Here is a 25,085-nt window from a genome sequence, read left to right as displayed (position 1 = left end):
TTTTAACAAGATATTGGTATGATCGATGTGATGCTGTTCCTTTGAACACATATAGACATTAAAATAACCGCCGAAATTTTGTTGTAGTATCCCTTTATAAAGATAGGGAAACGAAATTTCAGCGCTCATTTTTTAGTTTTAAAGGGGTAGGGAAACGAAATTTCAGCGCTCATTTTTTAGCTTTAATGTGTTGCATGTTGCACCCTAACCTCAAAAACACCAGTCTTCCGTTGAAAAGCACAAGAAAACTAATTTTAAAGCTAAATAAACGATCTTTCAATGTGCACCTGGTGGATGCATGCGGAGCCTATTTGGGAGGTAGTCTAGCAACGTTGTGGAATCTGCTACATAGTCGTGACGTGGCAGATTCCTTCGGAACAGCGCCGCCTTTTGGAATTTCAACATTTTCCTTTTTAGCTTTCCTCCTAGCTCAACTCACAAATCGCGCATTGGACCAAACGGTCCAAGAAGACGGAAAGGAAGGACTCCCCTCTTTCTCGGACCCTCGTTCGTGCAACCGGAAACAGCCATTCTCCCCCTAGAAGATTAGCCCGTCGCTCAAAACTCGAACAAAAGTTGCTTTTCCCACCCCGTTCAGCCCTAAGCTGACAGTGTTGTGGAAGCTACGTGCTCCTTGGGCCAGCCACACGCTCGTCACCCCACGGGTACTTCGAGCGGCTCGGTTGTAACGCGCTGACCACACAACGCTGACAACGCCACCAAGGGCAAAGCTCGTAACCACGCTTGCCTTGCTACTCCACGAACACGGGAAATCTTTTCTTTCTGTTTTTGTCCGCGCCGGATATCCCATGGCGCATCGCGCTCTCCGCTCGCTTCTCTTCGAGCGCTTGCTCGAGTGCACCGTTTGGAACGAAAAATATAGCCAGTCGTTAAAAAAAAAACGTGCGATTATCATTTACGGTTATTATCCGTCGTGCTTGACTCATTTCCGAACGAAATTTGAATATTTCAATTTTTGTTTCCGTACCCCTTTGATTACCTACTTCTTTCTCCTTTTAATCCTCAACTCAAATGCGAATTGTGAAATCACGTGGTCGTGACATTCCTTCGGCACCGGTGCGGGGACTCCTAGCTTCCACCGTGCTTTTTATGCACACCATAGAACTTGTCATTCCCCAGTGACAATAGGTTCCGTCAGGGCACTCATTGGCCACGAACGCGAATCCAAATATTCGTCGACGAATTGATTGTTGACGAGCGCATACGTCCGAGTGACGCAGTTCTCGTGTCCAATCCGTGAGCTGGGCTCTGCGGACGTCAGTTTGGCGCCGGTGACGCGCTTTTGGAACCGCGGATGTATCATAGTGAAAAGGCGGAGACCTTTCGAAGGCAAGAAGGTACAAAATAGTCCGCTATATTTTCAAATGTTCGTACCGAAAAGCTGGCTTTTGACTTTCTAGCCTCTTTCTTTTGGCTAACTCAACGATATCCGATTAAAAAAGTCCCGATTTAAAATCATTCATTCCAACCCAAAATTCGTTTCATGGCTCCTTTAAAGGACACATGCAAAAGAAAAAAACATTTTTTTTTAAACAGTTTAGATGGAAAAATGATATCACAAAACAATTTTACAACCAAGCAAAAAAAATTTAGAGCTATATTTACGGCGCTATACGAATTTGTAGTTGGCGCCGGCGGGCGCCGCGGAAAAGTGGCCCTTGACGGGCCCATATTTGTCACGTGGTGCTTGCGCTCTTTCGGAAGCTTCCTATGGCCTCTAAAAGTAACTTATTCATCTTTGTTTGAAGTATAACAAGAAACTAAGATGAATAAGTAACTTTTAGAGCCCAAAGGAAACTCCTGAAAAAGCGCAAGCAGACGTGGACCTGTGCGCCGGTCAGACGACGGCGGCGGCGCCCCGAAGCAGACGAACTTGTGCGGCGGCGGCGACGGCGGCGTGGAGAAACGCGTTGAAGCGGCGTTCGCACAACGCTCAGCGTGCGGCGGCGCGCGGGCCTACCACGTGACCAGCGGCGGCTCCCGCGAGCGCCAACTACAAAATCGTATAGCGCCGTAAATATCGCTCTAAAAATTTTTTTTCTTGGTTGTAAAATCGTTTTATGACATCCTTTTTTCATCTAAACTGTCATAAAAAAATGTTTTTTTTCCTTTGCATGTGTCCTTCAAGAGGCGGCCTCTTCGGACAAGTCAGTAGCACATTTTGACAATATCCCGCACTGCTGGCAATAATTACTACAAAAATGCAGAGTCGAACGAAATTTGCTTTAAACGATTAAATTAGGTAATCTTGCGTTGGTGTTGCTGTTGTTTCTTAGCTTTTATGCTAGATGGCGCAAGCTATCGCCCTTTTTAAGGCTACAGCCGTTAACATCGATCCATACGTCCGTCCGCTCGTCTGCACCAATGAGGACTCTCCACGAATCTGGGAATCCTCTGGAATCGACGCCGGCTAGGAGTCAGGAGGAGCAGGCGAGGAGCGGCGTACTTTAGATCAACTTCGGCACTTATTTGTTCACCTCAGGAGGTCCACGTCCAGCAATCCGCATACTGCGGAGCACCGGTCAGGTAAGCAACGCACTCGAGAGTTCACGGCGAGCACCCCGGAGCCTGGACGGGCCGTCGATTCGGGCAGCGCGCCAGGCGCTGCGCCCCGTGCGGCTCAATTGCCGCAATTACGGCCGCCCGATTGCTCGGACTCAGACGCAGGAAGTGGTCGCTGCCCGGTCGGCGGCCTCTAGACCTTCGAGAACGACCCGGCGGACCACTGCATGCGCCGCGTGTTTGCGTGTTTTGCAGGAGATGCATTTCTGCCTTGTGCTACTCCTGTTGGTCCCTGGAGCTCTCTGCGAAGGAGAGGAAGAGAAGGTGCGTGATGGTCTGCGGTAGTCGCGAAGCCGCGCAGTGCCCAATCCCATTTTGGAACCACGGGCAGGCTTCCCGCACATCAGGCAGGAAGGCAGGCGAAGCCCGTCGTCGACGGCGAGTTAGAAAGTGACCCCTGCGCCGGCATTTCGGGCTCACGCAGGTTTCCAAGGTGGAGCCGGCTGAGGACGTTGTCTACAATGTCCCCAAGCCCGTGGGATTCGCCCACATCGCGGAGCACTTCGACGACTTGGACGCCTTCAAGGAACGGTGAGTGCGCAAGTCAGCGATGCCAGTCTCCGAGGGTGATCGAGCGGCTGTGTCTTCCCGCAGATGGGTCCTTTCGGAGGCGACCAAGGACGGCGCAGAGTCGAGCGTCGCCAAGTACGATGGCAAGTGGCAAGTGGAGGCCGCCGCCCGGAACCACCTGCGTGGAGACCTGGGCCTGGTGCTCAAGGTAAGAGTCACGCGAGTACCCGGGTGCGGCACTGCCTAAGCGTGCTTTCGGCTCAGTGTTTCCAACATGGCGGTTTTTCCGCTAAATTTAGCGGTTATCTGCGTCAATCTTGCCTCGCGCCTGAAATTCAATGGCTTTTCGAGATTCCTATGGCTGGCTTCTGATATATGAGCCGGCAACACTGGTTCGGTTGCAGACCAAGGCGCGCCACCATGCCATTGCTGCTAAGCTGGACCGGCCCTACCTGTTTGAGCACAAGCCTTTCGTGCTGCAGTAAGTGGGCGAGGGGTGGGGCTAGGGGTTAAGGCAGGCCGGAGCGACCACCGTGGCACTTCCCGCAGGTACGAGGTGCAGTTCCAGGAGGGCCAGGACTGCGGTGGCGCCTACATTAAGCTCTTGTCCGACCTGGAGGAGAACAGGGACCTGCGGCAGTTTCACGACAAGTCCCCTTACACCATCATGTTCGGGCCGGACAAGTGCGGCACGGACCATAAGCTGCACCTCATCTTCCGGCACCGGAACCCCCGCAACGGCAGCTACGAGGAGAAGCACTGGAAGAAGTCCGGCGGCATCACCAAGTTCGACGAGGTGTTCAAGGACAAGAGGCCGCACCTCTTCACTCTGGTGCTGACCCCAGACAACCAATTCGAGGTCCTGGTGGACCAGCGCAGCGAGGCCAAGGGCAGCCTCCTCGAGGACTTCGAGCCAGCCGTCAACCCGCCGGCCGAGGTGGAGGACCCCACGGACGTCCGGCCCGCAGACTGGGACGAGCGGGAGAAGGTACCGGATGTGACCGCCACCAAGCCCGAGGACTGGGACGAAGAGGCACCGAGGCAGATCCCGGACCCGGACGCCACCAAGCCCGTGGGCTGGCTGGACGACGAGCCCGCGCTTGTCCCCGACGCTGCGGCCGAGCGCCCCAAAGACTGGGACGACGACATGGATGGCGAGTGGGAGCCACCCCTTGTCAGTGAGTTGCACTATCATTCTACTTGCATTGGTTTTTCTACATTGCCTGGTACGTGTCTCCCAGATTAACCGAATAGCAAAGCCAGAGTATCGCCTTCCTTTTCCTGCCTCGTTGGCAGAGAAGGTATCACATGCGCCAGATTTTACTTTAGCACTTGCAGAGAAGTGGACTTGTGGAGACACACTTTTTTGCTCTGCATTTGCGAAAGGTAGATTTTACGCTGAAAATTAACGAGCAAGTAAGGTCTTCAACCTTTGAACATTGTGCGTGTCAATTGGACATTAGCGTGCAATTGCATTTTTTTGTTATAACTCTAGCGCTGTTTTAAATCGGTTGAGTTCAAGCAGACAACGCAATTACCCACAATACAGTGCATGCACGCGTGTGCTACTGAGGCTCGTGTCGTCGCACCCGTTGTCTCCAAACGTTTCTTCCTAGTAGAGCATATACGGTTACTCTGTTGTCTCAGACTGCTGTATCCATTGCGCCCTCGAATGTTTTACCTCGATTTCGGCCCGATGGCATCACACTCGCATTACGCTCTAGGCAACTATCCCGGCAGTGGTGCAACAGTGCAGGTGCACACGGCAAACGCCTGTTTTGCCGTCAGTCGCTCTCCATGGAAGTTTTGAGAGTTGGGACGCTGCAACAACTGCGACACTTCTACTCGCTCTTGCCTTTTTGCTGCAACTGCTGCCCGACCACCTTGCGACATTTGGGGAGCATGACTTACCGACTCCCGCAACGCAATTTGTTGCCACTGTTTGTACCGTCATTAATGCGTGGGCAACGTAGGGCGCCAAGCAGACCGGTCGCATACGCTCTCCGGGCATCGTCGCCGCACAACCGCTCGTCGCGGCATTCGCGTGACGGCTTTGTACGTCTTGCAGACAACCCCAAGTGCGCCGCCGTGGGCTGCGGGGAGTGGAAGCCCCCCCTGGTGGACAACCCGCGCTATAAGGGCAAGTGGAGGGCGCCCCTGGTGGACAACCCCAACTACAAGGGCAAGTGGCGTCCCCGCAAGATCCCCAACCCACACTTTTACGAGGACAGCCACCCGTTCCGCATGACCCCGGTCTCTGCGGTGGGCTTTGAGCTGTGGTCCATGTCGGAGGGCATCCTCTTTGACAACGTGCTCATCACGGACGACCCCGTGGTGGCCGACCAGTGGGCTGCCGACACCTGGCTGCTCAAAAAGGAGGCGGGAGACCGGGAGACGGTGAGTTTCGCACGCAATTTGACCGCCTCGAGGCCTGCCCACACACACAGCGCGGATCTAACTCTGTGCCACAGGCACTGTTCTAGGTTTAAAGATACTGCCTGAATTAAGATAAAAATGCAAGAAAGAAAAAAAACTAAGTTTGTGTGCAGTGAAACTGTATCCAAATTCTTGTGCATGTGGCCAAAACATTCACCCCCGGGCCGGCTTACTAGAACAGCGTCTCGGCCGTGACCGGGTGAAAGAAAGCATCGCTAAGGCTGGGGCGCGCAAGCGTTTTGAGAAGTCTTTTGAGTCCCGCTCAGCTCGTGCACTGGCTTTGGCAGTCCTTTCTTTCCTCCAGTCTGGGCTGAGGCGCCGTTTCTATAAAGCCGGCAAAGATGTATATTTTGCTTTCTATCGTATTGAATGCTTAAAATTCACTCTGTATCGGCCCTTCTAAGCTAACAGTATCATTAAAAAAAAAAAAAATGAAAGCCGTTTACAACTCCCTGTAACCCCGAATTAGAGTGCAGCTCTTGAGGAGGAGGAGGGGAAGGTATGGAGAGGAGGCTATGCCCCTCCTCCTCTCCTGCTCGCCTCCCATTTAGGGAAAATTTTTTCCGCTAGATTTAGCGGGGAAATTTTTCTGCTAGATTTAGCGGGGAAATTTGTCTGCTAGGTTCAGCGGGGAAATTTTTTCGCTAGATTTAGCGGGGAAATTTTTTCGCTAGATTTAGCGGGGAAATTTACCCATAATACACCGCGCGGTTACGCCGACGCCACTCAAGCCGGAAACTGGCGCCTAACAGCTGCGCTCTAAAAGGCACTGAAACGATTAAGTCAGACGAGTGAGGGACTTTGCTTGCCAACTTTTCAACTTTGTATGGATGTTTTATGCCTGGTCTGGCCAATATGCTTAAACGACTCGGAGCCATTATGGTACATTGCTCCTGGACATCAATGTTTGCAGTTGTAAACCCATTAAGTTGTACAAAAGCTACAGGCTCGTAGTGGCTATTCTCGAAGATTCCTCTCAATCATATCATGACGAAGAGGACTTCATTTGCACGAATGAGTGTGCTTTTATATTGGCTTGCACATCATTTTTTGGGAGAGCTTGCTCTCAGTGTAGTTTTGTTTCGAAAAGTGGGGATAGAGTTTATAATTATGCCTAGTAATTCTGCAAATAAAAAAAAAAAATAGGACTGAAAAATAAAATGTGCAATAGATGGACGGATTATTGTTTTACAGTAAACTTTCGTTTGTTCGGCCTCGGTTAATTCTACTTTTCGTTTAATTCGATCCTGTTCAAAAGTCCCGGCGAGCGCCCATACATTTCTATGGGAGGAAATGTTTGATGGCTTAACTCGCGAAGGCTCCGCATCGGATAACTCGTCCCGAGCGAATGCGCGCAAGCTCACATTGCAGGGCACTACGGCAGAAAAAGCACCAAGGTACGGCGAAACACGGGCCCTTTGCTGCTAAGCCGAACCTGTGCAAATATGCGCCTGCTCCTCTACGCCATTGAGATGGACCGTAGCAAATGACACAAGCCAGCGCAACCAACATAGCACGTGGTCGGGCGCGGAGACAGCACGCGCTCTCAAAGCGCTTTTCTGTAACATTTTGCGCGTCAAAATTTTTTTTTTTTTTTTTTGTTGACGGTTTGGTTTTTTGGCGCCAAAGTTGGCTCGTAAAACTTACCTTTTTCGTTTTTTCTTTTTTGTACGAGATTTTTTGGGGACGCGACATTTAGTTACGTTGCTTTCTGGAGCATGCTTTTAGACACGCTTTTTAAGCGCAGATGGCAGCAGACCATCCGTGATTACTTTGGACAATAAAAGGAAGTTTAATTTTAACTGTTTTTCTGTCCTTTTTTTTACTTCAATCATTCGGATAATTCAACCAAATTTCAAGGTCCCGTCGAGGTCGAACTAATGAAAGTTTATTGTACAACGGTGCCTGGAGCATGTCTCTGACTGGTGTGTTTAGCGTCCTGCGTTACCCATACATCAAAAGTGGTCCCGAAGTGGCAACAAATGACGTCGCAGAAGCCGGAGCGTCGTATTGTTGGATGTGGCAATCCTGGCAGTTGGTGCTCGAAGTCCCAGAAAGAAAGTACAAGCGAATGAGTGTTGCTCTCATCGCAAGGTCCCAACTCGTGGCCACTAAAATTTCCGTGGAGTGTCAACCTGGACAGCGGCCTGCAGCACAGCAGGCGTCTGTCACAACCCCACCCCGCAGCCGAGATACTGCCACAATCGTGGTTGGCGTCAACACTACACTGGAACGACATCGTCGGGCTGGACCACTTTTTAGGACGCGGTGAACACGCCTGTCGAAGCTGCGTCTCGTGCATCGGGGTATTGCTTCGAAAATAAGCTTGGTCCATCACTAGTTCAAACTGTTGACACAACAGGTGTTGATCGTCACCGACCTTCAGATCTAAAATGAAATGTTGAGTTGCGTGTTCCCTCGAGGTTGGGGAATCTGATACCCGCATCATTCTTTCTTCAACAAATTCCTCGATAAACACCCTTTTGGTCCCACGCCAACAATCGTCGCGAAACCTGCAGGAAAGAAAACGAACCCCCAAGAAATGCCCCGGAATACGTAGAAAAAGAAACTCAGAAAATGTGAAACCCTAGCTGGAACTACAGTGACTGGAACGAGTCTCCGATTAGTGCGTTTAGCGTCCTTTTCCACCGGAACTGGCGTCTGCTGCGTCCGGGACCGCAAACGGCGTTGACGCGGCGCTTCCGTGGCGTCGTTGGGCGGAAATTGAGACACCACTCTTTAGGATGCGTGAATGCGACGGTCGGAGACGCGTTGCAGGTACCATACTACCGAGTTGGATTGAGAAAATAAATCTGTTTTTCGACCCGCATAAATTAACTTGTCGCGGAGAGCTGAAATTTCGTGAGAATATGACGCCAGTGGTGGTGGCAACGTTGCCGAGTTTTGAGCATGCGACTTCCAAAGAAGGACAAGACTTCTCCGAGCAGACGTCCACCTAAGTCATTGAACCAGAAATTGAGCTTGTGGGACCCTATAACATTAATTCCAGTAAAAAAAATCTTGTTAGCAGGAAATCAAACAAGTATCGTCCTTCCTGCTGACATGTTGTTTACTGAAGTAAAGGGTACAGGACAATCTAAAATTTTGATGTTAGACTTAAGTTCATAGAAAAAGTTTTTTTTTTTTTTATTTTAATTTTTTAAAGCAGGTAATGTCATGCACTCAAACTTCAGCATTTGATCACCGCTAGCGTCACATTCCCGCAAAATTCCAGCTTTTTGCAATGCCGAGTTTACCTTTGTAACCAGAAAAACCGGGTTTCATTTTCTCGATCCAACCCGGCATAACCAAAGTGCCCGAAACGAAGCAAGAGTTGTCGAAAAAAGCGGGACCTGCGTATGCGAAGGTGGATTGCGTAAACAGGGGGGCCTGTCCGGCTGGCAACGCCTGGGCTGGCTCCTGTACCTGGTGTACGGGGCACTGCCCGTGGGATTCTACTTCCGCCACGTCTGGGCCACCGTGGCCGCTGAGGTAGCCCCCAGGGGGCATCGTGTGGTAGCGCTGCGATCGCTTTGTAGCCACGCTTGCGGCTGTAGCCTCGCCTCGCCTCCTTAGGACGGCCTGCTGACGCGCCTGCTCAAGTACACAAACAAGTACCCCTGGCTGTGGGCCGTGTACGTGGTTGCCCTGGGACTACCCCTGGTGCTCATTGTGGGCTTCTGCTGCTCTTCCTCCCAGGTGAGGCGCTTGGCGCAGTGCCTTTTGTAGGCCCACATGCAGATTTGTGTTTGAGCGCGACGCGTTTGGTTGCAGCAGGCGGATCCTGAGCGTTGTGGAGGGAGCTTGCATATAGCTTGTGCTCACACTTCCTCTGAAATGCAGACGACAGTAGTCGAGAGCCAATGCGGAGCACATGATCGTCCGCATATTTTGCAGGGGTTGTGGGGTGGCGTCAAAACGCCAAGCTCTGAGTGGCTCTGATTGAAGGATAGTGGATAGATCTCGAAGCAAGCTGCCTCGAGGTCTACCCACTATTCTTCAATCGGAGCTCAGCATTCTGTCGCCACCACAACCCCTCCAAAAGAAGCGGACAAACTTACACATTGCATAGGAATGCGCCATCGTCTTTTGTGGCTCGCCAGTATTAAAGGAACTGCGCAACGATTTAACGTTGAAAGAATTGGCATCTTCTGCTTTCGATATTGTTCACCTTGTCACAAATAACAGGAAACACACCTCCTTTCATCGAAATGTTGCGATTCCGCCGCGTAATAGCGAGGCATATTCCCTGATCTGCATTCGCGAGCGGCGGCCATCAGAAACACGAGGCGTGACGTCAATGGGGAATCTTGTAGAAAAATAGCAAGTTGTGCGAATACCTCCTCGATAAAAGGTAACTTTTCTATCAATTTTGTCGTTCCAACATATATATAAATGTTTCAAAAACCTGGGATCATCGACAAAACTTTTATTATACGGAGTTTTAGTGGCGTCATCTATCCTAGGTCCACAAAACCGTCAGCTCTCTCTGCTACCGCGAACATTCGCCAGAAGCCAAACGGGGAGGGGGACAGGGCCGGACAGGTATGGCCGGACCCGGATGAGACTTTCCTCCTTTCACCATATCGTTCGCGCGGCGCCCGCCAGCACGTGGTCACGCGGTCGCGAGCGGATGAGTTCTCGCTGCTTACTGGTGGCTCTAAAGAGAGAACTTTTCCGGAACCCCGCGCCTTCCCCATCGACGTCACTGCGCACGTGACCCGGAAGACGACTTACGAGTTGAGAGGCGGCTAAAACCTGGGTCTTTTTCTTTTTTAAAATAAAAACTAGGGTATCCAGGCAAAATCTGTTTTCTGTAGTTCACTGCAGAAGTGTCAGGCATCAACTTCCATAATAATTTAAGCAACACCCTGAAATTGTTGCACAGCTCCTTTAAGTGAGACCCGCAGTAACATGGCGTTGACCGACCTTGAGACGACCTTGCTAGCTCTGCAACCTGTCCAACTTGAACCAGTGCAGGGTGAGCACCGGCTCTTGGTCTTTAAACTCTTGGTAAGCGCAGCTGCGTTAGAAACTGGAGCCCTATTAAACTTTCTTGCGTTGCGCTGCGCAACGTGCGTTTTACCGCATGCAGTTCCTTCCTGCTGCAAGAACGCCACTCCGCACTCAAATGCAAGTGTGAACCGCAAACTCAGTAATTGCCAAAACTACTTTCTTGGTAGCTTTGTCACGCTGGAACTTAGTTCTCTAGAGTTTCTTACAGGTGTACATGCACTATAGTCTGTCCCACTGCCTTCTGCACAGTTCTGCAAATGTGAAATGCACACTTCACCAACTGCCAAAGCCACAGTGCTCACATAAAGCGAGAAAGAACCGGAGCAACGTGATAGTGATGTCTACAGTTTACATTGAGTGGCATCTTGTCACAACTACTGTCTGCCATTTCTAGAATAATAAAATCTTTGAGCCTCCATCAGGTCCTTGGTGCATGTTAACACCAATAGGTCAAGTTTACTTTGAATTGCTATGGCAGAAAGAACACTAACGGTCTTGGTGGTGTTGCAAAATTAAACCATGAACTCTTACCTAACTTGGAACTCGGTGCACAACTATTAATGAAAATGAATCCTTAACAGTTCAAGGAATGGTCCAATACGTCTCTCCCGATGTGATGAGCATAAGAACTCTTATCACATCAACATCGTTGGAGTCGGGTAGCCCTCAAAGGGAGTTAATTTAATTGCTTCCCAAAAGTAATGAGCAACTGTAATTAACTTCTTTTCGTGCACTAGTAATAGTTCTAATTGTAATTACCTATTTTTTGAGCAAAGCAGCTGCCATTGTGCCTACATTACGTTTCCAAAGTGGCTTACCCAAGTATGCAGCACACATGCCCATGTTGGTCCATTCCACATGGCGCTCGAGAAACTTTGCCCCTTCTTCGTTGCTCGAATACCCTTTCTCGCTTATTGCGCACGATACCCTGCATTCCAAATGCATTGTAGCCTGTTTCTCACTCAAATTCAACACTTCAGTTTGTGCAGGTGAAATACAAAATCTTGCCCAAATTTTCCCGCCGCTTTTGGTCTCCTTAAGGGTTGGCAGGCAAGGGGGGCGCACGCTCCCTGCTTGTGCCCGTGTCACCCTAGGCCCTGCTTTGCAGCCAGCCAATGCCTCCTAGGTTTTGAGTGTCCTTCTCCGGATGCCAGTGTCGGGCGCCGCCAGTGTCGGGCGCCGATTGGGCACCGTGTTGGCATTCAGCTGAGACTCGTGTTGAGGACAGAGTCCCAGCCAACTGGTGACACAGCGCCAGAGTCCAATCTGCGTCCCACAATGGACTTCGGTTGGCAACGTAGAAAACCCGACACTATGGCCTAGTTATCTGTAGTCCTTGTTGGGATGAGGGTGGCAGGGCGTTTCTTCCAGTCTGCCAACCTCCAGCACGCGAGACGTCCAAGTGTTAGAGAAGGTATACTTCGTTTCACCTTCTAGACAAGGCCGACGCTACGACCTAATGGGACCAATAGGACTGCACCAAAAGCGTACCATCATAATGTTTGTCCTTGCTGAACCGATTGTAAACGGAAAAGGCCTAGTGGGTCGCGCTTTTGACTCCGCTAGGTCGGTCCCATTGGACCGACCGAGCGGCTGTGTCCGGACTCGAGCTGAAACGGAGTGTAGGAGCTTGCGCTGGAGGCGGGGCGACGGAAAGACGTCCCTGCCGGTCTCGTTCTGTCTGCGGCTATACGTAGCTTGCACGTGACGTCGGCTCTTCTCTCTTTCCGGTGGCCAGAAAGGCCTCGCTAATGCGGCGGAAGCTGCGTTGTTCCGCGCCCTTCCCCCCATTACGTCTGGCCGAGTGACGTCCGTGCAAGCCACGTATAGAAGTTGTAGAGGGGGCGTCTCGAAAACGGGTGTGCTGCACGGTCTGCTGCACCGCCTCCGGCGGCTCCCCGCAGGACAAGAAGGCCCAGCACAAGAAGAGCGACGACGTGCCCGCCGAGGAGGAGGAGGAGCCTCGGGAGGAGGCCCCCGCCCCCATCGAGGAGGAGGAGGAAGAGGAGGAGGGTGCCGGAGGAGAAGCCAGCGCCTCCAACGAGGAAGGCAGCGGCGACGGGGTGAGTGGCGCTCGGATTTACGCTCCCGTAGGATGCCCCTTGTGCCACCAGCTTGGAGTCTTTAGTGGCATGTGGAGGGTGTCCCTGGTGCCATTGAGAATGCAGACACGCGCACGACTGACACTACGCACGAGGCCGTGCTTCGTGGTCCAGCTTCTGTGTTTGTCGAGATACTAGAGAGCACCTTTGGCAATGGCGCCGGTCCGATCTTGAATACTGTACCAACTTCTTCCTGGTACCGAGGCAAGAGTGCAACAATCACCGTGTCTTTCTTTCTTGTCGTACCGATCCGTTTAATAATATGACGACCTGTCCTCGCGCTAGCCAATTTTTGAGCGCTGATGGCATAAACCTATTTGATTTACCCCAGTCCCCGGCCCAATAGTTTCCATATCCGGTGTGTGGGACAACGAGTAAAAAAAAATGGAGCAGATGCAAAACAAGAATGTATGATAGTTGTAGTTCAAATGTGAACATCTTCTGGTGGTATGGCAAGAGCAAAACAATGCTTTTACAACAAACAAGGACTTGTGCCAGTCATGACGGCGACAGCCAGATAGAAAGTAAACACCAGTGTTGCGGAGTTGCGGTGCTAAGTAAAGTAAATCTAAAAAGTACCAAATAAATTAGAGGTTGTGTACTTCAAGTAAAGTAGTAAGTACACTGGGTACAATGTGCCTGAAGTAGTAATTTTTCATGATGCCCTTTCATTCCACTAAGTGATTTTTTAACTGGTACACATTGCCCCAGGCGTAATCGGAAGTGCTTCACTTATTTTCAGAAATATAACCAAATTCAGAAGTTCTCAGACTTCTGAATTTGGCACTACTTTCAATGGCTTGTTGTACCCAAGAGTGTTGCACTAGGAGAGAGCATGACGTCAGCTTCGTAGCTTCCGCACGCAATCCTCTTGTGGAACAATGCCCTCTCCTTAACAAAAAAAAAAAAAAAACAGTGACTGTGCAGGCTACCTGATGATAGTTAATCATAATTTGACATCCAAGACTGTGGTGCGAAAAAAATTAAGGAACTTCCAAGTTAAGAAAGAGACAACAGAGAAGAATGTCTTGAAACATTGGGACGATCTCCTGTTGTCTTTTTTCGACTTAAAAGTCTCTTAATTTTTTTGCACCAGTGTCCAGTGTTACATTATTATTAATTGTTCTCTCCTAATATTTTTAATATCCTCGCTTGCGCTGACCGAGCGATAGTTCGATAAGCTGTGGGAAACTGAGCAATGCGTCGTCTGCTTGCGTTTCTGGTGAGAGTAGAATATTCCTCCCAGTATTCAGAGCTGCTCGACACTGCTGTACACACCATTATTATTGTAGCTGTCTTTGGGTTACAGTACACTAAAGGGCACATTCACTTTCCAATCCAAGAGACACCCGAAATGCCTTTCTTGCAACGAGGCAATGTGGCGTGGGCTAAAGCCTCCCTGGCAACGCGAGTTAGGTCACAGTTCCTGCAGCTTCAATCCATTTTGCGGGAACCGAGGGGCATTGTACACCGACCAGTTTGGTTTGGCAGATAGTGCCACCTTGTGCGGAATTTTCGCAACCCTCTGACTACTTACAGTTATTGGACTCGAGCATCCGTGCGCAATGTCAGTGGCGTGGTCTGCCCAGAGCTGGCCCTATGCAGCCACCAGCCACACCGACAAGCAGTGAAGTTTCTCAACTTCGAGTTTCTTGTCAGTACCAACAACCATTGCTGCGGGAGTGCACGATGTCAGGAAGCGATCGACGCAGCTTTTTATTTTATGTTCCGGCCACCGACTATCAAGAACGGCCGCACCGATATAAACAATCTGCAACGGTGCATAAGCATTCTCTATCCACGTGACCAATCACCGCATTGGACTTTACTATGACGGTCTCCGTCTTGCAGGAGGACGTGGACGGAGGAGCGGGCGACGCCAAGCGGTCCCCACGGAGACGGCGGCCCCGCCGGGAGTGAAGCCAGGCGGGGGACGGGGTGGGGGAGGGACTGTTTTTCTACAAGCAGCAAGATACGTAGTGCGCGCTGCTGCCCGTGTTTTGCCTGTGTGCGTGGCTGAGAGGTGTGCTAAGTTATTGACCAATAAAGCTAGTTGTCTTTGTTTACACACTCCTCGGGAGACTCAGACCATGCCCACCAGCACCTCTTCAGCCTCCTCCTGCAGGTCCTCTGCCTTCTTCAGCAGGAGCAGCTGCAGGCAGAGGGAGAGGGTTAAGTTTGCGGACAGCCTCGCTGCCGTAAAACTTGGCCATTGACCACCAGCACAATGCAATTCTCGGCTTGCAGTTGAAACAATACCAATAGTTTACTCGTAAGAGAGCTTTGTTGGAGGAATAACGAGGCTCGGGAACCGAAAGATTTGTCGTAGAAGCTGGCACCGTCTCATCGTAACATCTGCGAGGATAATTGAAGTGTTTTCAGTATTTCGGCGTCGAAGTATGGCTAAAAGTACCTGGGCCGTTTGCACATTTTTATATCAAAAACTTCCAAACATTCCGTAGTAAAGTTTGCCTACCAAACTGAATTATTCTTCTGACCACCATGAGCAATGGAGGAAAACTATTACGGCATCCCCTCGTAGCCCAAGGACTGATCTTCCAACTACAATTCTAAGCCGAGCCACCTTGCTGGGGACTGAAAGCCTATGCCCTTCTGGTTCACACCCACCTTGGCAGCCGACACCACCTGCTGGGACACCCTGAAAGGTATGGGTGCCAGCAGGCGCATCAGGTCACGGGGCTCTGTGCAAGCCACGTCGCGCACGCTGCGCAGCCCCGCCTGGTGCATCTGACGTGCACGTCCCTGCATGCGATGGCACCAGACACTTTAGCAGGTGCAAGTCTCCCGGATTGCCTGTACAATACATGGGTAAAAACTATGGCAGCAAAAGTTTGCAGCGCAAGGGAGCGCCTGCCGAAATTTGAGACTCCAGCGAGACGGCCGGCACCGAGCAGAAAAACGCTTTACTGAACGGAGCAGGTTCTTACGCGATTTCTGCTTGTCCTTGTGGCTTCTGTGATTACAGTGAACTAATTCATTCAAACTCCAGGAAGCTACAAATTTTGTTTGAATCGTCGGAAATTCATCTAATTATGATGAGAGATAAATTTATTCATGATTTCCTCTACATAGGCCCACTGATCATAAGCAGATATGCCACACATGGAACATTTGTTAAATGTATGACAAGTTTATTTATCCCCAAAAATGTTGTTTATTGTGGACTGTTTAGACAGCTCATGACAAAATTAAGTTTGTTCATCAGAACAAGAAGTTGTGTAATGTGCTCAGAAGCGACTTATGAACACATTAAAAACCGCGGGACGAGCCAAATTTTGAAATTTGTTTGAATTAACCAGGCGTATGAAATATCAGAGTTTAAATTACCGCGAGCCTGCTTGCACGTTGTTGGTGCGATGGACCAATTATATCCCAGTGGCTTTGCACAGGTCCATCTGAATGCAACCTACGCACCACGTGAACTAGACATAGCGCGTTTATCATAGTTTATCATCACCGCAGTCCTTCCTTTGCTTCCCCAAAGGAGGTCGGGCACCTGGAGGCTGGAAGCTCAGTTACGGAAACATGTCGCCACTGGATTAAAACGTAGATAAAATCAGGGCAACCCATTTTGAGTCCCATGCTTTCTTGCTAAAACCCCAGCGTTTTGCACTGAGCTGGCACATGGCACGGCACAACCTGTTTTATATCCCTAAATTTGCTCGACCCTATAGGTGGTATTCACTGGCGGCCATAGTTGAGCTCGCTGCTGCTGCTGAGCACATACTGACGGCAAGCCACAACACTTCCAACACGCACATGGCAAACCATCAAGATTATATTTGGGATACCATAAATAAGAACTCGCCCTGAGCATGCACTGTGAGCAGTCGCCTCAAATATCACGTCCAGTGAATACCATCTATTGGCGGCGAGATGTTTTCGTGGTGCCCACCTATGGTTCTCTTTCATGACGTCATTACCTCGCAAACAACAAGTTCGATGATGTTTGTAATGAGCATGGTGGAAGCTTGAAATCATTGCGCTCTCAAAGCAACACTACCAACACCGTCAAAAGGGAAGTTCTTTCATTACTCATTTCCGTCGATGAGAAATCCTTTGCTGACGTCATAGCCAGTATTTGGAAAATCGTGGAAGGCCGATCACAGTGACACTTTCGATCGCTTAGGTCGCTAAAGTCGCGAATGCCTCGCTGCACCTTCCGACGGCGCGCCACCGCAGTCGTGTCTTTATCCCTTTGGCAGTTCTATGCAAGCGACAAAACCAGTAGCGGCGGAAAGTGCAGCTACTGGTTTTGGAAGAGGTAAGCGGACACCAGAGTCACCGGTGTCGCACGCCCCCTAGGACAACGCTTGAGTAGTGCAAATAAAGATGATTATTATTATCTCGTGTCCACTTTGGTTTCTGGGCGTTTGCCACGTCCACTTCCACTGCTGTATCATTGCCAGGATCATAACGGGCAATGGCGCAATGTTTTTAAGACGTCCTCGGGCGGACATAGAGAGACCACTTTTGAGGACTTGGTAAACGTACCAGGTGTGGTTTGCTAGCAAATGCCGGCGTCTCCCACGGTGGCAAAAATACCCGCAAGAGGGATTCGTTTATCACAACCCGCTTCATAAAAACAAGTACTTGTTAAAAAAAAAAGATCTAGTCAATTATTTTTTGCTATGTTGTCACTTCTTGTGCTTCAGAAAAAGCACCGGGGAAGCTGCGCCGGCCTTAACTGTCGTAAGTCTGTCCTCGCTTCGATCATTCGAGTCTGCTTTTTGTGCAGAAAGAGGGTGAAGAGGCTCGCAATGTGAGCATAATTAACAGCATATAGAGTTACCTCTAGGAAAGACTGTGTTACGTGGAAATTAAAACCAAGGGCAAGGCTCGTGTCTGCTGAGTGGAAACGGCCGGAAACGCTAGGTACTTCCTGCCCTCCGAGCCGGTCACATGGCCCGTAAACCCCTCTTGTGGCTATTTCATTTGCTGGGAGAGACTGCCAGATTTGCTGGCCAGCTGTCCCTGATGGACACGCTCCAGGCAGTGCGCATCGTGGTGACGAGAGTAGGGAGGACGTTCCAGTCTTGGCTGGCGGTGCCTCACCTTGCGCACGCAGGGCAGCTCTAGCAGAGGCAGCAGCTCCGTACTGGCACAATGCGAGAGCCGCTCGGCAAAGTCCGGCAGCAGTGCCCGGTACGCCCACAGCTCGGGCAGCTCCTGAGGGGGGGGGTACGCCCGGCGCTCCACACCGAGAAGGGACACAGACAAGGCACACAGCCACCGCCCAAACGCTGGCGTCGGCAATGCAAGGCCAGACTAAAGGCTGCTTCACACATTTGCGTTCGATGGCGACCGAGTATGTTTCGCTCCCGCGTAACCGCTTAACCTACACTGCCTTCATACACACCCGCTTGTGCTCAAGTGGTGACATCTCGGCCGTTTTTCCGCCAATAGTCTTTTTACACCTTATGAAGTGCGCAGTGCGACTCAGCTCGAGCACGTAGTTTTGGCTAGTGTTGAGTAAAGTATGTCTAAAAAGTACTTGAGGTAAAGTACAAGGTAAATTGGAGGTTACGTACTTGAAGTAAAGTAGAAAGTAACCGGGCGCAATGTACTTGAAGTCAAGTAGTACAAATACAGTGTACTTTCAAAGTAAAGTACAAGTACTTTTGAACACAATCTTTTATGGTGTCCTTTCGTTTTCTAATTGGTAATCTGTGATTATTAAAAATGGCGGCGAATACTGGATAAAGGCAGGTGGCCACGGAGTAGTTGTTCTACTCTTGCTGACTAACTATTTTAACACAATCAACTTATAAGGCAATTATTTGTGTCCGTCTTATAGCCACCATTACTTCATTCTGAGAAATGACCAGATAAGTGATGCTCTGGTTTCTGGTGAGAGTAGAATATTTCTCCCACTATCTCTTCAAAGTTGACAATACATCTTTTTGTGACACAAATTTAACAGGATCAAATTTGGGGAATGTTGAAGTCGGAAGTCTCATTTTCCTCGGAAAGTACCACAAAAATATTTCAAGTAAAGTACAAGTGCATACTCGGAGAATGTTTTCTCAACCTACAAGCACAATGTACTTAAGAGGGCGCGGTACCTCTATTTATTCATCCCTTTCAGCCACCAGATGGCGCGCGGCTCGAAACGTGGTTGAACGCGCAACTTCTAGATGGCGCCAGTATCGAGGTGTGAAAAGGCCCGCGTTATCCGCTGCGTGAAATAGATCCCGAAATGTGCCGTGTTCTCCCGGCGGAGGAAGTTTATCCCTCCCTCGCGCGCGCTTGGTATGTACGCGCGGTGGCAGAGTCCGGCCTCTGCGCTGTGTGATGCAGTGGGTGTCGCTCGTTTCTGTTCGGAGGTAGCAATAAAAATGCCGGTCCCCTTTTTTACGACGCTCGTTTCTATAGCTTGTTTTTCTTTTTTTTCTATCTCAAGTGACCTACAGTACCGCCTGTTCGAAATCGTCCTTTGCGGTGAGCGATTGAGAGTCACGTTAGCATTTTATTTGGGTCAGCACTACACGTTCAATGGAGACCTCGGGCGGCGATGTAAATATGCATTGCTCCCCAAAGTGTGTCCAAGGTGCGCAATGACAATTGGAAAGGGTATTGAAGGCGCGCGACCGTCGGTTGGTAAAATACGTGCGTTAGATTCACTTATTCAGTCTAATCATTTTTCCCAACGTCTTTTATCTGTTTCGACAAATGACATGGTCGAGTCTATTGATAACCTTAGCTAGATTGGACGTACGGAGTGTCTGGGTTTTAAATAAATTTGCTTCGTTTATGTGAATGAATAACTGTTTTCTCTTTTCCGTGCTCGGTGCTATGCAAAAATCGCTGAGATGTTATGGTAGCTCAGTGTAGCGGCGTTTTGCACGCTGACTCGCTATTGCATTCGCTGTGCACAATATGTGTTCAGATGGAATGTGCCAAATCGTATTTCCGATCGATATGATAGATTTACTTTGCTACAGTGTTAATTATATTTTCCCGATTTAAACTGGTTCGTCCCTGATCTGAGCCTAAGTTCAAATTCGAAGGGCAGACAGACTTAGCGTCGTAACAGCCGTAATGCGCAGAAAGAAATTAGTACCATGAAAGAAAAACAAAAGGATACGAGGTGGCTCAGTGTTATAGAAGTAATGAGTGTGCAAAGGATGCCATCGTACGTGTTTCTTTTTTTTTTTTTTTAACTCTCCGCATTGCTGGGAAACGCTCAAGGTACCAGCAAAGACAGCGAGCTGGGGTGAAATTTCCATCGAGCGGAAAACGAGTGTCATTTTTATTTCATCATGCGCTTTCATTTTGATATGGCTCAATATGGGCGCGAAATAGTAACAGGTAAGGCAACAAAATTTAGATGTTAGGTCTGGAGCATTGCCATACTCAGCCGTGTTGGGGGCATCTCTCGCGAGTCAATACGGCAAAGGTATTGCGCGTCGAACTGTACGTGAGAGTTATCCATTTCAGCGAAACCTTGATTTCGCAAAACTATTGTGGCTTCCAGTACTTGGAAGCCACGAGCGAGAAATAAATGACAGTTGATTTTGAAGGACAATCGCGACGTGGAAACCCATGAAAGAGAGTCCCGATAAGACGAGAGCTTCCCCTTCTCTTCAAGTGCGTGGGTTACGCTCTCAATCCTGCACCTGTGGTAACACTGCAGGCTCCTAAAATTGCTTTGAAAACGTTCCTGATCGCAACAACTTTTTTGTTTTTTCTTATCGAGGCGCTATTTCATTTTTTTTTCTTTTTGTCTACCTTGATACCCCATCAGCGCAAAAACTACCATAAACTAAAAAAAAAAAAAAAAAAAAAATAGTGGGCATACAACGACAACGCACCCACTGGGACCCGAGTCAAGGCAAGAACAACTAACTACTAAAAGGGGAAAAAAATCATGTTCGCATACACAGACAGAACGCCTCCACCGAAAGAAATGAATCATGCGCTTGTTCTGCCAGTCTCGTTGTGCGTCTGTCAAAAGCCACAAGGGAGGAACACAATCAGCGCCTACACCACTCCCTTCCCTCCCTCCCCCCCCCCCCCCCCCCCCCCCAACCCTAAAAAGAAGAAAAGAAAGGTTTCTTGGGCGCGCGCGCGGCTCGCCCAAGCGATGACCTTGGAAGGGTATGCGATTGTAGCACGTTTGTCCCCCGGTTGTGCCCCTGTCTCAAATGCCACGGTCCGTTTCTCCCAAGTGCCCGTCTTATCTTCCCGAGTATCAATTCCGCAGTGATTCTGAATCATTCCGATGCTTTCCAACGTTGCAAAACTGTTAGACGAATATTTGCACAGAAGTATACACTTGAAACTAAACATTTGAGAGAAATCTCTCTGGTTGGGGAATACAATAATTAAAATATGGCAACCAACCAATTCCTAAACATGTAGGGGCCCCTACGTTTCGAACCGACTCGGTTCTTCATCAGGGGCGACTGTGGCCGTTGAGGAGCGACGTTTTTCTATCTTCTTTTTCTTTTCTCAGGGATGTGGCGCATTTCTCGATCTTCTTCTTTCATGAATATGGCGAAGCCCGTTCACATACACTGTTGGTAAAGCACCAAGGCACCTATTTATGTTGCCTGGCGTCGTTTGAATATGCCAGGACTCGACGAAAAGCCTATGTCGGTTGTTAGTCTCTGCGTCGATAATGCTGGTGTTGTCGAAGTCAATCCGGTGGTCTTTGACTTCGCAGTGCTCGGCGACTGCGCTGCGCTCGTGGTCGAGCTTGCGAACGTCGTTTTTGTGTTGGCGTATTCTTTCATTAAAATTCTTTGTCTCGCCGATGTAAGTGGCTGGACAATCTACACAAGGGATCTTATAAACCACGCCCTGCGTTTTTTCTTTCGGAGGGCGATCTTTTGGACGGGGCATGAGTAATCCAAGCGTGGACATCGGCTTGTGGGCTACGCGGATTCCTTCTTTGGCTAGCACGCGTGCAAGCGCCTCGCTTGTTCCTCTGATGTAGGGTACGCAGATGCGCGAGGTTGGGCGTGGCTGCGTACAGGCTTGTGGTTGCTGTTGTCTTTGACCTCGAGCTTGACGACGGGCAACGCGTTGGATGAAGGTGCTCGTGTATCCGTTCTTTTTCAGATCAGCACGGACGGTTTTTTCTTCCTTTCTTCTGTCATCCTCAGAGGAGCATATAGCCTTCGTCCTAGACAGCAGTGTCCTAACCACCGATGCTTTGTGGCAGGCTGGGTGATAGGAATCAAACTGGAGATAACGTCCAGTGTGCGTGGGCTTCCTGTAGACTGAAAACTTCAAATTTTCTTTTTCTCTTCTCACGAGCACGTCCAAAAAAGGCAATGAATTGTCTTTTTCAAGTTCCGCTGTAAATTGGATAGCCGGTTCGATGGAGTAGAGGTGTGAGAGGAATCTGTCCACTTCAGATCTTTGAAGGATGCAGAAGCAGTCGTCCATATACCGCACAAATATTTTGGGCGCAGTGGCGAATGACTGCAGGGCCTCTTCCTCAATGGCTTCCATGCACAGGTTAGCCGTGGTAACGGAGACAGATGCGCCCATGGCGGTTCCGCTGGCTTGTTTAAAATACTCTCCCTTGACGCTAAAGTAGGTGTTGCTGAGGCAGAACTCAAGGAGGCGACACAGTTCCTCCACACTAAGGGCGGTCCTGTTGTGCAGGTCTTTGTCTTTTTCGAGAGCCTTCCTGGCAGCTGTAACTGCCAGGGGAACCGGCACACTTGTGAAAAGTGAGATGACGTCAAAAGAGACTAGGCTTTCCTCAGCGCTCACCTTCAATTTCGAGATGCGCTCCACGAAGTCGCTGGAGTTGCTGATATAAGTCGTCGTTTTTCCGACAAGAGGAGAGAGGGTGTGGTGAAGATAGTTCGACACGGCTCGAAGTGGTGAGGTTCTAAAGTCCACAATGGGCCGGAGAGCAAGGCTAGGCTTGTGGATCTTGGGAAGGCCGTAAAAACCAGGCGCAGATCCATTCCTACAAAGGAGGTGCAGGTGGAGGCTCCTCGAGTCTGGATGTTTCTTGAAAATTTCAGTTAGGATCTTGCTCAGCGTTGCCTGGATTCGCGGTGTCGGATCCTTTTTTAGTCTTTCATAAGCAGAGGTGTCAAGCAGGTCGTGTATCTTCCGGTCGTAGACATCCCGGTCGAGGACAACGGTCGAATTGCCCTTATCTGCTGGAAGAAGCACAATCTTTTCATCATCGTGAAGCGCCCGGAGCGCACTTCCTTCTTCTCTTGAGAGATTGTGTCGTTGATGCTACCACGAGACCGCCTCTGCCGAAAATGGTCGCAGCCCTGGAGGACGGCATCGCGCACCTGAATCCTAGCGATCGTGAGCGGGTGCGACAGAAGGTGATCGGTATTTTATCAAACATCCCGCAGCATCAACGACACAATCTCTCAAGAGAAGAAGGAAGTGCGCTCCGGGCGCTTCACGATGATGAAAAGATTGTGCTTCTTCCAGCAGATAAGGGCAATTCGACCGTTGTCCTCGACCGGGATGTCTACGACCGGAAGATACACGACCTGCTTGACACCTCTGCTTATGAAAGACTAAAAAAGGATCCGACACCGCAAATCCAGGCAACGCTGAGCAAGATCCTAACTGAAATTTTCAAGAAACATCCAGACTCGAGGAGCCTCCACCTGGGGGGCTATGTTGCGCTTTTTGCACTCCCAGGAGACTAGGGAGAGGGAAGTGACGTCGACGACACAGCAAACGCAGATTGGGTGTTGATTTCGTTTTCTTCTGTCAACATCCAATCTGCGTTTGCTGTGTCGTTGACGTCACTTCCCTCTTCCAAGTCTCCTGGGAGTGCAAAAAGCGCAACATAGCACCCCTGCACCTCCTTTGTAGGAATGGATCTGCGCCTGGTTTTTACGGCCTTCCCAAGATCCACAAGCCTAGCCTTGCTCTCCGGCCCATTGTGGACTTTAGAACCTCACCACTTCGAGCCGTGTCGAACTATCTTCACCACACCCTCTCTCTTCTTGTCGGAAAAACGACGACTTATATCAGCAACTCCAGCGACTTCGTGGAGCGCATCTCGAAATTGAAGGTGAGCGCTGAGGAAAGCCTAGTCTCTTTTGACGTCATCTCACTTTTCACAAGTGTGCCAGTTCCCCTGGCAGTTACAGCTAACAGGACCGCCCTTAGTGTGGAGGAACTGTGTCGCCTCCTTGAGTTCTGCCTCAGCAACACCTACTTTAGCGTCAAGGGAGAGTATTTTAAACAAGCCAGCGGAACCGCCATGGGCGCATCTGTCTCCGTTACCACGGCTAACCTGTGCATGGAAGCCATTGAGGAAGAGGCCCTGCAGTCATTCGCCACTGCGCCCAAAATATTTGTGCGGTATGTGGACGACTGCTTCTGCATCCTTCAAAGATCTGAAGTGGACAGATTCCTCTCACACCTCAACTCCATCGAACCGGCTATCCAATTTACAGCGGAACTTGAAAAAGACAATTCATTGCCTTTTTTGGACGTGCTCGTGAGAAGAGAAAAAGAAAATTTGAAGTTTTCAGTCTACAGGAAGCCCACGCACACTGGACGTTATCTCCAGTTTGATTCCTATCACCCAGCCTGCCACAAAGCATCGGTGGTTAGGACACTGCTGTCTAGGACGAAGGCTATATGCTCCTCTGAGGATGACAGAAGAAAGGAAGAAAAAACCGTCCGTGCTGATCTGAAAAAGAACGGATACATGAGCACCTTCATCCAACGCGTTGCCCGTCGTCAAGCTCGAGGTCAAAGACAACAGCAACCACAAGCCTGTACGCAGCCACGCCCAACCTCGCGCATCTGCGTACCCTACATCAGAGGAACAAGCGAGGCGCTTGCACGCGTGCTAGCCAAAGAAGGAATCCGCGTAGCCCACAAGCCGATGTCCACGCTTGGATTACTCATGCCCCGTCCAAAAGATCGCCCTCCGAAAGAAAAAACGCAGGGCGTGGTTTATAAGATCCCTTGTGTAGATTGTCCAGCCACTTACATCGGCGAGACAAAGAATTTTAATGAAAGAATACGCCAGCACAAAAACGACGTTCGCAAGCTCGACCACGAGCGCAGCGCAGTCGCCGAGCACTGCGAAGTCAAAGACCACCGGATTGACTTCGACAACACCAGCATTATCGACGCAGAGACTAACAACCGACATAGGCTTTTCGTCGAGTCCTGGCATATTCAAACGACGCCAGGCAACATAAATAGGTGCCTTGGTGCTTTACCAACAGTGTATGTGAACGGGCTTCGCCATATTCATGAAAGAAGAAGATCGAGAAATGCGCCACATCCCTGAGAAAAGAAAAAGAAGATCGAAAAACGTCGCTCCTCAACGGCCACAGTCGCCCCTGACGAAGAACCGAGTCGGTTCGAAACGTAGGGCCTCTACATGTTTAGGAATTGGTTGGTTGCCATATTTTAATTATAGAAGTATACACTGTTCGCAGAACTATCTACGAC

General features: G+C 49.8%; 2 protein-coding genes across 2 annotated transcripts in view; one reads left to right on the top strand and one right to left on the bottom strand.

The window, feature by feature from the left end:
- Window positions 1-2,324: 2,324 nt before the first annotated feature.
- LOC120840713 (calnexin) lies at window positions 2,325-14,717 on the top strand. The gene is made up of 10 exons (XM_040211349.3): window positions 2,325-2,547; window positions 2,779-2,847; window positions 3,008-3,114; window positions 3,178-3,301; window positions 3,498-3,574; window positions 3,643-4,271; window positions 5,162-5,490; window positions 9,106-9,228; window positions 12,450-12,608; window positions 14,499-14,717. Exons 2-10 carry the CDS (start codon window positions 2,782-2,784, stop codon window positions 14,565-14,567), a joined length of 1,683 nt encoding a protein of 560 aa, XP_040067283.1. The 5' UTR covers window positions 2,325-2,547; window positions 2,779-2,781; the 3' UTR covers window positions 14,568-14,717.
- The window catches only part of LOC120840712 (helicase POLQ-like), a 31,912-nt gene continuing 21,157 nt past the window's right edge, over window positions 14,331-25,085 (bottom strand). The window contains exons 15-17 of the mRNA XM_040211348.3: window positions 17,724-17,837; window positions 15,276-15,410; window positions 14,331-14,799 (exon numbers count right to left, since the gene is read on the bottom strand). Of these exons, the coding sequence (XP_040067282.1) occupies window positions 14,731-14,799; window positions 15,276-15,410; window positions 17,724-17,837 (318 nt within the window). The 3' untranslated portion in view covers window positions 14,331-14,730. The remainder of the gene's footprint in view (window positions 14,800-15,275; window positions 15,411-17,723; window positions 17,838-25,085) is intronic.

The sequence above is a fragment of the Ixodes scapularis genome, unplaced genomic scaffold (genome assembly GCF_016920785.2).
Source record: "Ixodes scapularis isolate PalLabHiFi unplaced genomic scaffold, ASM1692078v2 PGA_scaffold13__105_contigs__length_92229423, whole genome shotgun sequence".
In the NCBI taxonomy this organism is placed as follows: domain Eukaryota; kingdom Metazoa; phylum Arthropoda; class Arachnida; order Ixodida; family Ixodidae; genus Ixodes; species Ixodes scapularis.
The sequence above is the reverse complement of the archived record's forward strand: the minus strand, read 5'-3'. Positions and strand labels throughout refer to the sequence as shown.

What these genes read in the sequence shown, in the direction of transcription:
- LOC120840713 (XM_040211349.3), top strand. Translation starts at nt 2,782, where the DNA reads ATGCATTTCTGCCTTGTGCTACTCCTGTTGGTCCCTGGAGCTCTCTGC. An exon ending in CACAAGCCTTTCGTGCTGCA is followed by an intron (nt 3,575 to 3,642) that starts GTAAGTGGGCGA and finishes CACTTCCCGCAG; the next exon opens with GTACGAGGTGCAGTTCCAGG. An exon ending in GTGGGAGCCACCCCTTGTCA is followed by an intron (nt 4,272 to 5,161) that starts GTGAGTTGCACT and finishes TACGTCTTGCAG; the next exon opens with ACAACCCCAAGTGCGCCGCC.